Source organism: Macaca nemestrina, chromosome 13 (genome assembly GCF_043159975.1).
Source record: "Macaca nemestrina isolate mMacNem1 chromosome 13, mMacNem.hap1, whole genome shotgun sequence".
Classification (NCBI taxonomy): domain Eukaryota; kingdom Metazoa; phylum Chordata; class Mammalia; order Primates; family Cercopithecidae; genus Macaca; species Macaca nemestrina.
Genome location: NC_092137.1, coordinates 47,706,834 through 47,721,754, shown reverse-complemented (window position 1 = coordinate 47,721,754; position 14,921 = coordinate 47,706,834). Strand labels below are relative to the sequence as shown.

Sequence of the window (14,921 nt, the reverse complement as noted above, 5' to 3'; positions counted from 1 at the left end):
GGTGGTGGAGTTTCTACCCATCTGTCCCTAACACAGAGGGAAGTGTACTTGGCTCCATCTATATACTGAGGCAGCATTATCTGGGAAGAACCAAATCTCCAGAGCACCCTGGTTTGGGACAATCAACATCCCAAGTCAGATGTCTTTCAGCTTTCACAGCTCTCCTGTCTGCAGCCCACTTCTCATTCTGCGACCGGCCCCAGTTTCAAAGGCGTGAAATGCTCAGTGAGTAGTGGAGGGAACACTTTTAGTACTATGACCCGTAATTGACGCTGCTGCCACCACTTTTGGTTGACCTTAGCCCCTAACTGGAAATGGGTGGGGGGCCAGGGGGCAGGGATCTACTTTTTGCCACCGCTCACCCACCTGGGATATCTAAGTATAGTCATCATTATTATTATTATTTGCTGCCATCACATCATCACCAGGGTCTTGCTTCCCGCAGTCCATAGTAAGGGGGAGGACAGGGAAGGAACCGGCTGCCCGAAGAGGATGATTTTCCGCCTGTACTGAGGGTGTTCCTCGCCAGAACTTTTGTGGCACCGGCAAAGCCGGCTTGTGTCCAGCAGAGAAGCACCCGCAGCCGCGCGGGGCATCCGTCGTCTTTTTCTGCCGCGGTGGGGCATAGGAGGGCAACCATTTGCCCGGGGCGTTCCATAGCACACCGTTCCCCGCGCCGGCCTCAGGGGAGCTGCTAGTGAGCTTCCCCTACATCTCCTCTATTTCTCTGCTCTCTGCTGCAGCCAGGGTCTTATTCCCCGCCCCGGGCTAGAGGGGTCGGTGAGCTGGGGTGGCGAAAGGAGCCCAGCAGTCCGCCGGGCCTGGGCTCTTTTTCCCGGTGGCACCTTGGTCCCCCACCCGCGCTTGACTCCTCCCCCGTCTCTCTTCCGCAGCGTCCCCGCCCTGTCAGCAGCCTGCTTCAGCGACCGCACCTGCCTCGGTTGGTGGGTGGGGGGGTACACGCAGGAGGTAAAAAGGAAAACAGGGAGGGTTTGGGGTGCACAGCGCAGCGGGGTGAGCAGCCTTGCCCGCGCCTCGGACCCCTGCAGCCCTAGCGGCGCCCGCCCGCGGCTGCGGCACCGATGCGCTGTCCGCGGTGCTGACGCCGGCCGCCGCTCGGTCGGGAGGGGGAGCAAAAGCCCTCGTTCCCGGGTCGCCCGGAGCCCAGCGACCGCCTCTCCCCGATTCCCCATTTCCTAATGGAACCCGCTGCGTCCTGGCGCTGCGGTTCGATCCAGGGCAAAGGAGTGAACGAAGGTAACTTAAACTTCGGACTAACGCCCGAGAACCCAGTGTCGGCGATCCGCGTCGCGCAGCCTCCAGCCCTGGAGACCTCAGAGCACCACCAAGTTGAGCAAAGTTTCACCGCGGCATGAGATAAGGGAGGGATTCCAGAGGCGAAGCGCAGAGAGGAGCAAGACGAGGTTCCCCGGCGAGGTGGTAGCTCGCACCGCAGTCGGACACCTGCTCCGGTGCCCCGCATTAGTGCCGCCGGAGCCACCGGGAGGCGTCGTGGCAGCCCAACTCTCCACCCCCTCCCTCCTGTCCCTACTCACCCCTCCCCAACACCCCGCCCCGGGCGCCAGTGACTCCGCCTCTCCCTGCCGGGCGGCTCTTCGGCTGGAGCTGAGAAAGGAGCGCTTTCCCGGACTCGGCTCGGCTCCGAGGCTCCGAAGCCGACGCCGCCAGCTCAGCCCCGGGGGCGGGAGCAGGACTGCCAGCAGAGCCCGCACCTAGGAGCCGCCGAGCCCGAACGCCTCATGGGACGCCCCCGGGGGCTCTCTCCCCGCCCTGCTGCCGAGTCCCGGTCCTAGGCGCGCGGGCTCCACGGCCCACCCCGCCCGCAGCCCGCGGCCTGTCTGGAGAGGAGTATGAGGCCCGGGGCCCCGCGGACGCCGGCCACCGGGCGGCAGGGGCCTAGCTGCGAAGCCCCGCGCCGGAGGGCGGCGGGTAAGGAGCCGCGGGAGCCGGCGAGGCGTCGGGGCGCGGAGAGGAGCGCCCCTGCCCGGGCACCCGCTGGGCCACGGGACTCGCGTGTGGCCTGAGTGCCGGGGAGGAGGCGGAGGCGCCCCTCCGTCCGGGCTCTGGGAAGGCGGCGAGGGGCTCCGCGGCGGCCCCGGACCCCTGGCCACCATCCTCACGCTCCTGCTCCCGCCGGGGGGATGTCGCGGCCCGGGCCCCGAGCGCCGCCCCGGCCCCGGGGCTGAGCTCCGGACCATGTCCTCCCGCAGCCCCCGGCCCCCGCCCCGCCGTAGCCGCCGCCGCCTGCCGCGCCCCTCCTGCTGCTGCTGCTGCTGCCGCCGCTCGCACCTCAACGAGGACACCGGCCGCTTCGTGCTGCTGGCGGCGCTCATCGGCCTCTACCTGGTGGCGGGTGCCACAGTCTTTTCCGCGCTGGAGAGCCCCGGCGAGGCGGAGGCGCGGGCGCGCTGGGGCGCCACGCTGCGCAACTTCAGCGCAGCGCACGGCGTGGCCGAGCCGGAGCTGCGCGCCTTCCTCCGGCACTACGAGGCCGCGCTGGCCGCCGGCGTCCGCGCCGACGCGCTGCGCCCGCGCTGGGACTTCCCCGGCGCTTTCTACTTCGTGGGCACCGTGGTGTCAACCATAGGTGAGCGGCGCGCCCCCCCGCGCGTCTTTCCTCTCTGTGCCTTTCACCTGCCGCCCTTTTCACTGCTCGGCCGCTCGGTCGGCGTCCCTCGGCTCTCCCTTCCCTTCTAATGTCCCTTTGCTTACTTTTGTCTCGCCCTCTCTTCTCCGCCGGACCCCGTTCTCTCTCTGTCTCCCTCTCGGCTTTCAGTGACGGAGGAAAGCCCACCTCTGGTGCTCACCCGCGGTGGTTTGCCTGGCAGTGTGGCCTAATGGGGGAGAATCCGGGCCGCCTGCGCTCCAACACTGACCGGCTCCGTGACCTGACCTCTGTGAGCCTCCGTTTTCTCCTCTAAGAATACGTGCCAAGGGCTACCGGTTCTTTCCTATTTTCCACCCACAACCCCCGGGTCTCAGTTTCCTCTCCAGGATGATCTCAAAAGCCCCTTCTCTCTCCACCCTAAGCGCTTTTATTTCTTTTCATAGTCTTCCCCCTTTCTTCTTTTACCCTGTGTTTTCCCCCTCAGTGGCCTCTAACTCCTTTACCCTGGAGAGGGTGACCACTTGCCCCAGAATCACTTTCCCTAGATCTCCTTCCCACCTGCTTCTCCTACAATCTATACCGCCCCTTACCCGCCCCCCCAAAGTAAAACCCGTTAGCCTGAGGCCAGGACTTCAGCTGCTGTTCTGCCTCCCTTCCTTGTGTTCTCCCCCAACTCCCAGCCCCTTCTCCAATTTCTTGACCGTTTCTTTGTTCCCTTGCCACTTTTTCCAACCATTAGTGGTACCAAGGGGTAGCTGGGAGCAGTGTGATAGTTCCCCCATTCTTTCCATCATGTCTTCTCCCTTTTTTTTTGGATATAAACAGTTTACGTTTTCTCAACCTTATGAAGAATGCTGTGTAAAGAGTCCTTCAAGCCCCCGCCCCTTTCTGTGTGGCCAGACTGCTGCCTCTGAGCTCCTGTGGAGAAATTCTGGAGCCACCCCTGCTCTCCATCCACCCCTTCATTCCTCTTTCTTCCTCTCCTTTCACTCGCTTTTCCCATCCCCCACTTTCCCTGGGTGTCATGTGAAAAAAAGCCCCCCCCCCACTCACCTGTATAGAGTGCAGCAGAAGTGCATGCTTATCACCTTGACAAGGCTTTGTGTGTCCCCAACTCCTGCTTTGAATCCCAGGATGGAAGAAGGCACTTGGCTGGTCACACCTCTAGTCACCCCAAGGCACTGTCTCCTGTGCAGTTTTGGAGGAGGGGGTTGGATTTGCTGGGCTTGAGAAGTGAGGGATTTCATAGACACACGTTCTGGAGTGGTTTGGTATGCCAGTTCAGATACAGAGGCATGGACTGTAACTGACCAGGATAAGCCATAGCAGATGGCTGGTTGGAGGCAGGGAGAGAGGCTGCCTCCATGTGCAGCATATGAGCAGCTAGAGATGTCTCTCTAAGTGTATATGTATAGTCTATGAAAGCACTTCCTTGCCTTCAATGATTTTTCATGTGTCATGCTTGATCTGATTATTTTAAATAGAAAAGGCAAATATGGCCCCCGTCCAAGGCACACACAAATTGGATAAAAATATCCTTTAAAAAGCTATATCATGTTGTTATGGTGATAGAAGATATAAAATGACCCCCTCAAAAATCCCCTTTTAAGAGCTGCATCAAGTTGCTATAGCAACTAGAGTTTTTTTTTTTTTTCTTAAATGCTTTAAAAGTACTAAGGATGCTTAGTCCTGGAGGATGACATCATGCATCCATAGCTCATTGTTGACTTGTGCTCTTCCTCTTGTAAACACACCCTTTCCCTTTCTTCCACCTGGAGGCACCTGTGCACATATTGGGTGGCCACAACACTTTTTCCCAGTGACATGTTCTGGCTTCCTAATGGAACCCACAGGCTAAAGGGAAAGCTGTTGGCAGTGTCCTTTTCCTTTTTAGGCCATGAGTCCATCCAAATAAAGCCCCATTCCAATGGCCTGTGGTCTCTGTGCCTCTCTAATGGGCTCCCTCAATCTGTCGTTCGGTACCCCTTTGGAGGCACTGATTCTGAGCCCAGCCACAGCTTCTAAAGCTTCTCTTTCAGTAATTTACACAAAATCAAGTCAGTGTGTTGGGAAATTGTTCCATGCCCCAGCCTTTAGTCTACTGGCAGGATTGGCTGTTCCTTAGTCAAGTGGAAAGGAACTATATTCTCTTTCTTGATTTGTGTTTTCAGATGTAGGCAAGCAATGTAGGAGGGCTACACTGAAGCATGTGATTATGTTACGAGTGACCCAGCACGTTGCTTCCAAAATCTGCGGGGAAACATTCAAACCAGCCGGTGTACAGCCCTGGGTTGAAACAGCCCTCTGTGGGGATGCCAAGACAGCCACACAGTGCTGGTTATTGCCGCTGCTGGGATATTCTGGGGTCAGTGGTTCAAATTGGTCACTTCCATCAGTCAGATAAGTTCCACCGAATTCCCAAGTAGCGTATTGGCATTTCAGCTTTCTCTTTGCAAAATGCATTTGGATGAGGTTTAAGTAAAGATCTCCACAGGTCAGTTTCTCTTCTGCTTACATAGTTCCGTTCTCTTAAATGGCCTGAATCTTCGGAGACCATCATTATTATTATTGATGCTTTTATGGGTTCAACAGATCAGGGAGCCAAAGCTCAGTCCACAAAAAATGGGCAGTCAGAATTCTTTATCTGCTTCTTTATCCAGTGAAGAGGACAATTAGCATGTACTCCGTTTTATTTGATGAGTTTCACAGTGTATATGGTTCATACAGGGCTGTGGAATTCAGGGGAACAAAATGATTTGGTTTAGTTATTTATACTGCCTAATCAAAAGGACATATGTATGTGTGTGTGTGTGTGTTGTGTAGACCCAGATATATGGTTCATCTAGACTTTAGTATAGGAAATCTTTCCTTCCATTCATTCCATAACATGATTGTGTGTATCAGGCTGTATTTTGAAAGGTTAAAGCTTATGCTACATGGCAGAGATTAAGGCATATCCCAACATGGGCAGCTGGATCACAGCATTTATGAGCAACATATCTTGGCCATCCTCACTGAAGATGATTAGAACAAGAAGGGGACCTTTGGTCCAATCTCATGTGGCACAGGGTTAGGGGACTTGTCAGTGGTCACACAGTTAATGAGGGGTTCAGCTAGGTCCAGAAACCAAGTTGTGCAATATCCACCAATTTCATGCATATAATTGGTGGGAACGTTCTTGTTTGAGATTGAAGTATTTAATAATGTCTATCTGTCTATCTGAGTGTAAGAGTGTGTGTGTGTGTGTGTGTGTGTGTGTGTGTGTGTGTCCAGGGCAGGGACTGGTCTGCTGGTCTATTGGTCACGTCATCAACTGATTAAGTCCAGAGAAAACTTGAAGGATAAGACAGATGTTACAGACCAGACAAGTTAGAAGCATCTGGCAAGTCTTAGATAGCTAGACAGGCGGCCGGGCGCGGTGGCTCAAGCCTGTAATCCCAGCACTTTGGGAGGCCGAGACGGGCGGATCACGAGGTCAGGAGATCGAGACCATCCTGGCTAACACGGTGAAACCCCGTCTCTACTAAAAAAAAAATACAAAAAACTAGCCGGGCGAGGTGGCGGGCGCCTGTAGTCCCAGCTACTCGGGAGGCTGAGGCAGGAGAATGGTCTAAACCCGGGAGGCGGAGCTTGCAGTGAGCTGAGATTCGGCCACTGCACCCCAGCCTGGGCGACAGAGCAAGACTCTGTCTCAAAAAAAAGAAAAAAAAAAAGATAGCTAGACAGGCAAGAGCCAGCCTAAAGGGCAGAGATGGGGCACTAGCAAGTATGAGAGCTTCTGGCAAACTGTGGTCTAAGGACAGAAGTCACTTTCTTTCTGCCCTTTTTTGCACCAGTGTGTGTATGTGTGTGGGCACGTGCACGGGCACGTGCACATACACACTCTTGAGAGCACATGTGTATAGAGGAGGGGAAGAAGGAACAGGAATGGGCTTTCACCTGGTGGAAGACGTAATGACAAGTTTAGGTATGGCTGTGTGTACTCAAGGTTACATGGAACAGCACGATGAAGTAGAATGTTTGTCCTGACATTTGGTTTGAACAGGGCCCCATATCCACAGCTGGGCAGTTTGCAATCGTGTAGATACACGTGTGTCTACACAGTGCAGTACCAGTGGAAAATTTTGCCTGTGATTATTCAGCAGCCGTTCAGGCTGTGTAGAAAGTTAATCTGAATACCTCAAGCGAAATAAAAATCCACTTTGTAGTCTAAATTATTCATACTGATTGCTTACACAGAACTGAAATCCTGGGTAATTATTATTTCTCCCGTTTATGCTATGTGACATATTCCCTAGGGGTTGAAATCAAGTTTGCTTTAATGTGAATGTATTCATTTATTCACTCCCCCAATTAATAAACATCTAAGACAAACATCACTCATCACAGATGCATGTGTGGCCTCTGGCATGTTGTCCGCACCTCCTGTGATTGTATGAACTCCTGAAGATACCATCTTGTGTTCTTTTAGCACGAAACAATGTTCTTGAAGACAGTATTCCAGCTCAAAGATATTCCAAACAATCCAAAGAGAATTAACCCATCACTTCACATCCTAAAGGATGTTTATCAGTTAACTTTGAAAAGATTAAATGGAAACTCTCCACTGGGGTTTTAATTATGCATCTGCTGTCAGATTTACACATAGGAAAGAACATATTTTAAAATCTTTCTCAAATGGCAGCTTGATATAAACAGAAATATTTTTGCTTCCTTTTATTAGGTTTTCTGGCAGCGTTTTTTAGCTATAAAGCTAAAATCATGCCGCTGTAGACGGGATGGTGTAGGTATAAGAGTTGTCACTTTTGGCACTGCATAATTTAGCTTGCTACTTTCAGAATTAGGCACACTTAATTATTCAGCCACGAGATTAGTAACAAGTCCTAACTTTTTCCCTCTTTTTCAACATGGATTTTTAAAAACTCTTTTTGCTACTAAGGAAACTAAGACATTAAAAACCCAAAATGTCACTACCACATTTACATTCAACTTTCTTCTAATATGTATGTAATCCAGCTGGAGATAGTTTTGATATCTGGAATGAAATACATTATCCAGAAGGAGAGGTGCACCCTTCCTTGCGTATTTCTGTCATCAACTTTTTTTTTAAAGAGACACAGTCTTTACTCCATTGCCCAGGCTGGAGTACAGAGGTGCAAATACAGCTTACCATAGTCTCAACCTCCTGGGTACAAGCAATCTTTCCACCACAGCCTCCCAAGAAGCTGGGACTACAGGTACACATCACCACACCTGGCTGATTTTTTTTTTTTTTTTTTTTAAGAAACAGAGCCTCAATACATTGCCCAGGCTGATGTCAAACTCCCGGGCTCAAGCAATCCTGCTACCCCAGCCTTTCAGTGTGCTGGGATTACAACCGGGAGCCACCATGCCCAGTCTCATCAACTATTTTTTATTGAAAGATGGTGCTATGACAGCTTTGAAGGACATTTAGGAAGAAAATATCTTCTTAAATTTGAAACTCTGAGTGGAGAGCAAGAAATGTATTACCATTCACTGCTCCATCCTCAGCACCCAGCATCAGACCTAGCCCATAGTAAACAATAATTATTTATTGTATGAATAAGAGAACAAGTCATTCATGATACCACTGCACTAACACAACTCTTCATGTTTGCACATTCCCCTGCAGTTCCTTGTCATGCCTTTTGTAGGAAAGAGGAAGGAAACTAACTGATGTGTACTGAGTTGCTTCTGTTTTATTAACATTTTGTTACTGATGTTGTTTCTGTGTTTCCACATAGGCTGATTTTAGTGGGTGCATAATGTTCCATCTAGTTGATGTTCTGTAATTTACTACCCCTATTGCTGGATAGCTGGGTGTTTCCCAGTTTGGGGCTATTTTGAGTAATGCCACAGTGATCATCTTTATGCAAGATGACCTTTTCTTTCTGTGATATCTCCTTGGGATGACTTCCAGCTGGTGAAATTGCTGAGTCAGTGGGTACTGCTGTCTTCACGGTGCTTGTGGCCAGCCCCTTTGGAGAGAGAGACTGGTCTCTTTGTATCTGAGCCTATGCCTCTATAAAGTCTAGCAGCGATTGCACAGTTATCCAGCTAATTGCTCCATGGAAAGGGGCCACACGTCCACTTGGTTTTCTCCAGGATTGCACTCAGTTCCAGGAGCTGAGCTGCCTCCCGAACAAGGCTGTGGCATTAGCGTCTTCAACCTCCCTTGTTTTAATGAGAGCAGCTTCCTTTGGGAAGTTCTGGGTGAGTGGGGAAAGGTAAGAAGAAAAAATAGGTGCAGGCACTGCCAGGTCATCAAAAACTGAGACAAGAAAGGTACCTGGACCCCCCTGTTCTCCCCTGGACTCCCAGGAATGGTCTGCCGCTATTCCTGGGCCAAGCCAGCTGAGAGAGAATGTATTTCCACTCAGTCTTGACCATGCCCAAGGGCCCCAGCATTGAACAGCTCAGAATTGTGCCTAATGGAGCAAAGGTACACTCCTAGAGTATTCTAGCTGGAAGCACCACAAAGATCCTTCAGAACTTTCCCCAGGCATGTGGACCATTTTGTCAACAAAAGCCAACAATCGGCCCATTATAGCAAATAGGAGCAGAGCTGCTGTCATTGGGGGTGGGGCCTGGAGTCCGGACCAGTGGGCCTTTCCTCAGATGACACCCGCTCCCTGAAGTCTTCTCTGAGGAGCCCTAGAGCATCACCAAGACCAGCCTGAAGAGGTGAATTTAACCTCGTTCCTCATTTTACACAAAGCTCAGAGAGGAAGAGAGGTTGCCCAAGTTACCCAGCAAGTCAGAGGCGGATTCGCTGAGAGCTTGAGCTCTCATCCTCCCTGGAAGAGTTATTTCAATATTGCCAAAGGTAGGTGTGTCTCTCCCACCCTCCCACACCCCTTCTTACACACATAATTCTCACACTCGCAAACAGCACACACGAACACACACACACACCCTCACATAGACAGGTAGAGAATCCAGCACAGTTCTGAGAGGGCACCAAGGCTTCCCAGAAGGGGTGAGTGTTGCGCTGCACACGGAGGGGAGGAGCTGGAGAGAAGGGTGGGCATCTGAGGAGCAGAATGCAGGCTCAGTTACTTGTTGGGGGGCTTCAGGTAAAAACTCCTGCTTGATCTGGAGGTGGTGGTGGTAGCCTTGGGTGAGTGCTCAGTAAGTGTCCCCATCGCTGACAGCGGGAGCGGTACTCCCTTGCCTTGCTTGGCTGCCTCAGATTCAGAGGATCTTGGAAACAACAAAAGGTCACTGGTCTATTCCTGTGGTCATCCGCAGCTCTGGAGTCCTCCCCAAGCTTTCTGGCCCTTCCATTTTTTCTGTCCAGTTCCACTGACTTTCCAGGGTCTGGGGCTCTGCATGGGGTCACTAGCCAGCAACCCAGAAAGTGTGTGGAGCCCAAGGTGGGTGCTTTGGGCAGAGTCCAGCCCTGATCATCACCAAAGTTTTTTAAGAGACACGGTCATACTCTCTGCAGAGCTTCTACACAGGGGGAGTTGGCGAGGAGCAGTGGGTGGAGGGACTTGAAACTGCAAGAAGCACAGCACTTTCCAAGAGGTTGGGGAGGTGCTGGTAGAAAATGAAGAAGGGTACTGAAGCCCCTTGTCTCTCACCCCAAGCCAACTCTTGGCCACCACCACTGCTATGAGACTCTGGCCCCCGGAAGTTCTACCCCAAACCCTGCCATTCCCTAGCCACCTACCAGGTGACTCTAGGTCCCCTCTTCAGGCAGCCACTGGCTATGGTGGAGAATGCTCTGGACTCTGTCTGTGAGTGCTGCCTCCTCCCTGTGCTTGGCCAACCCCAAACTCAGGGCTAAGTTCCTGGCTTACTAGCAGGTCAGTGGTAATTGAGTTCTGGGGTTTCTCCTCCATCTGCTTCCTCCAGATCCCAGAGGATCTCATTCCCAGGTGACCTCAGGATGAAGCATCCAGAACCTTGTAATTGCAGATTTTACAATGTTCAAACACAGTGTCTTTATACTCACAGCAACAGATGTTACAGACCAGGAAGGTAGGGTAACATGCAGCAGTGCTTCTCAAACTGTAAGGTGCCTGGGAATCACCTGGGAATCTGCTTACCATGTAGTTTCTGTTGAGTAGGTCTGGGGTGGGATCTGACAGTCTGCGTTCCTTGTGAGCTCCTGGCCATGCCTATGCTGATGCACTTGGAGTCATTAGGGTAGAGAACAGCGGTGAGTCAGGCACTAGGAGTCTAGACCTGACTCTGCCACTAACTGGCTGCATGGCTTTAGGCAGGACATATCACCATTCAGTGCCTCAGTTTCTCCCTTACTAAAAGAAGGGAATGCCCAAGGTCCTTTGAGCCCCTTGTTAGCTCAGATGTCCTTATATCTGGGAAGACTATTGGTTCATATCCTTCCAGTATAGTTCAGTGTAGACTCTAAACACACCAGCACTGCAGCCAGCCTGCTTGCCTGGATTTACGTCCTGATTCTAACATATTCAAACGTGTGGTCTCGGTGAGTGGATATACTTCTCCTTGCCTCAGTTGCCTCCTCTCTAAAGTGAAGACCATGCTGGTTCTTACCCCATGGGGTTACTTTAAAGACTGAAGGCTCTAACCTATGGGTGCAGTGCCTGGTAACCCTGAGTAGCATCTGCTCCCCAGATCTTGGCAACCCTGTTGGCGAGCCCTGCCCTGCCTCTCTGTGCAGGAGGGGAGGCCGAGGCATGTTTCCTTCCCTGTAGCCCACCCGGCCACACCACCCTGTGCATGGTCCAGTCCTCTGGGCCTCAGCCCCCCTGCAGTGTGGCACCTGCTGCAGTCTGGTTGGTCACTGCCTCTCGGGTGTGTTGTTGTGTCCTATGCTGTTACATAACCGGCCTGGAAGGGTACTTTTGAAAATGCATTTTCTTTGGGTCCTTAACTAGAATATCTTAATCATCCCTCATAGGCACAGTGCTCTTTAATCATCGTCAAGGACATAATTGGTAGATAACTGAATGAATGATTGAGTGGTGAGTTAGACCAGTGACATCCAGTGCTTCTCTGCCCCCCACACCGAGAGCAGAGCCCTGGGCAGTCACACCGCTGCCCACCCTCCTTGTTTTCCAGGTGTACTGGGGCCCCTTGGCAGTGCTTAGGCTGAGGAGGAGGTCATGGAGCTGAAGAGGAGCAGGGAAGCCGGATGCTGGCTGAGGCCAGGTCCCGCCACACTTCTCTGGGTGGGTCCAGTGTCATGGCTGCTGTGTGGAGGTCTCTAAAGGAAGGCACTGCAGCAAATAGCCCCATGTGTGGGTGCTAGGCTGCTGCTCCCTGCATCCTGGGGCTACCATGGCTCCCTGCTGGGTGGAGGAAGCACCAGGACCCCCTTCCCAGGCAGAAGCCTCCTGGGGCAGGACAGGATCTGGGGCCAGGGGAGGCCGCAGAGCCCACCAGCATCTCCCCTCTCCGAACTCTCCGTCATGCCAGCAGCCAGCCTTTGTTCTAGAGAGTGAGGGGGATAATGGAGGCGTTGTTGGTCTCCCTGATTGACTCCCCTCCCTGCCACATGTCATGTTTGCCAGTTCACTGTGTTTTTATCTGCATTTACTCAGTAAGCTCCCCAAAATCCTAGGACAGCAAAGAAAATTGTATCCCATTTCACAGATGACAGGCTCAGAGAGGTTAAGCAACTTTCTTGGCATCACACAGCAAGTCAATCAAGGCAGAATAGAGGATCTGGGGCTCCTGACTGCTCAAGATCTTCTCTGCTGTCTGAATTGTGCAGTTCCACAGATGGGGAAGAACCACAGCCTAGTCTGGGGTCTGCAGGGTTGTGTGGGTGGAGGAGGAGGATGAGGAGGCATCAGCAAGAGCTGAAGCACAGTTTGGGGACTCTGGGATTTGGCTGTGCTGTGCTTCTGGCAGTGTCAGTGGCTACACTAAAGCGAGGGCTGCCTGCTTCCTATCCTTCGCCACCTAGTACCTCTTTGTGAAGGAGGCTGCCAACCAGATGGGAGAGGGTAGAGCACGTGCTTCCCACAGAGCTCACCAGAACTCTGAGAACTTGTTGAAGAGGACTGAGCTCTCGCCCAGACCTGAGAACCCTCAGCCTTGCACTGGAAATAGCTGCAGTGGGCATGAACAGGCGGGACAGAAAACCAAAAAAACAGGAGGGCCTCCTTTAAGGACACCAGCAAGGAAAACCTGGGGACATGGCCAGCTCAGAACTCGCCTCCTGAAGGATGGTTGGCTTGAGGGAGACTCTGCCTAAGGTCATGTCCTGGGACAGACCCTCCCCAGACCTTGCACTGAGCACCTGCCAGTGCTTCCCTCCCCTCTAGCCATCCTTAACTTCTGTCCCCCTTACCTCGCACTTTAAGCCTGTAGGATGTTGCATATGCTGTTCTCTTCACCTGGAATGCCCTTCCCTTCCTCCCTATTTTCTACCAGGTGAAATCGGTCTTCAAGATCCAGCTCAAATGGTGCCACTAGAGAGGGACCTACTGTGAAGTCCCTCTTACTGCCCTCAGACCTATGACAATTATTTGTTTCTCTGCCAGCTTCCCCAGCTGCGAAGTAAGCCACTGTTCAGTGGGATAAAATGTGTCTAAAGCTGGCCCAGGACCCAGCACATAGTAGGTACGCAGAAAACTTTCTTCTTTCTCCACCTCAGAAGCTACATCTTAGTAGTGCTTGTCTCTGTTACAATTAATCATATGATAATAACCATAATGGCAGCAGCTATGCATTGAATGACTACTTTGAAGTGCAGCAAAGAGGTAATTTCTGTCAATCATGGAGCATAATACTTGGCACAAAGTAGGTGATTAATCAACATATGTTGAGTGGATGGAATGAATGAGTAACTGAAAACCCTGGACTGCTGAAAATTAACGACAAAAAATAAAAACTGAGCAAGCTGGGCCCAGGCCAGGTTCTCAGAACCTCCCAGGGCCTCCCTGCCGGGCTCCCCAACCTTGCAGCTGGAGGGGCTGGCTGTGCGTGAGCCCCTCTGCTGGGCCGTTGCTTTAATGCTCTCTCAGTGGCTGGCAGGTGTGCAGCAGGGCAGCCAGCTCATTCTGGAGCTCTTCTCCCTGGCAGTGCTGTTTCTGTGGCTCTCTGAGTCAGCTGGGTCCTTGTCCTGACCCTGCCCTGGACTGAAACCAAACTAGACAATTCTAAGCCTCAGCGCTTGTTATCTGCAGAAGGCAGTAGGAAAAGTTCAGTCCTGAACTAGGAGGGCTTCTGGTCCTAGTTTTCCCATTGACTCAGATTTCCTATCTGGCCCTGGCCTTGGCCACATCTTTTAGCCATAAGGAGGCCCTGCTCAATTCCACCTCTCAGTCCAGTGGTTCTACCTTTTCTCTTCACCTGTCCAGGACACATTCCTTAGAAACTGGATGTTGCTTCACAAATTTGACGGAAGTTTAATCAGTAATGAAATGCAATTCCACAAACCAGGAAAAGCCACCCCCACCCACACAGCCCAGCACCATCACAATGCCTCCAAAAATACTTGGGGAAGCTTTTATTGGAATCAGTTGTCCCAGCTTTCTGGAAAGTTTCAGTTGAGATAAACGCAAACTCCGAATCGCACTCCGCGTGACTCCTCTCTAATCCTTTCCAAATGGCCATGATCTCCTTCCCTGCTGCCAAGTGTTCTGAATTCTGAGCGTCTCGTGTGAGCCTGTTTAGCTGCTAACACCAGAACCTGCCAGGGATTCTGCAGGGACAGCCCAGGTGCGAGAGGGAAAGGTAGACACGGGCCTCTGCCTGTGCTGAGTGTGTTGGCACTTCCTAGGGGCAGGGTGCATTCTGGAGGCCATGCAGGTTTGGATTGTTGGGTTCTCTTCTAAAATGGAAGGTGGGGAAGGAAAGCTGAGATCGCATGGGAGCTAATTCTGAAGGTCTGGCAGCCTCAGTGGCAGGCAGGGAAGAGGTCCTTGCCTGTGTCAGTGCAGAAGTGGGACTGCAGGGCCTGCCCCTGCCAGCACCCTCTTTGTCACTCCCCACACTTCCTGCTGGTTTGGCATGGAATCACTTGTGTGACTGTGTGCTTAGCATCTGCTTCTCTTGCCAGATTCTGGGTTCCTGGAAGATGAGAACTCTATCTCTTCCATTCCCCTCCATGTCTCCAGTGCCTGGCACAGGGCATGGCACATGGGAGGGCCTACAGAAATATTTTCCGAATCAATGTAAATTTGAATGAATGGCTGTTTCCAAGATTCCCAACTCTACCTAGGTACCTGTTTTATAAAAAGTAAAATATGATGATCAGATGATGACCTGCTTTGTAAAAGAAAGCTTTGCTTCTCAAAGGGATTCATTCCAAAGCTTCTGAAAGCAGCAG

At 52.0% G+C, this 14,921-nt stretch overlaps 1 protein-coding gene across 1 annotated transcript in view; it reads left to right on the top strand.

The window, feature by feature from the left end:
* Nucleotides 1–992: 992 nt before the first annotated feature.
* The window catches only part of LOC105464987 (potassium two pore domain channel subfamily K member 12), a 56,497-nt gene continuing 42,568 nt past the window's right edge, over nt 993–14,921 (top strand). The window contains exon 1 of the mRNA XM_011713158.3: nt 993–2,608. Within this exon, the coding sequence (XP_011711460.1) occupies nt 2,218–2,608 (391 nt within the window). The 5' untranslated portion in view covers nt 993–2,217. The remainder of the gene's footprint in view (nt 2,609–14,921) is intronic.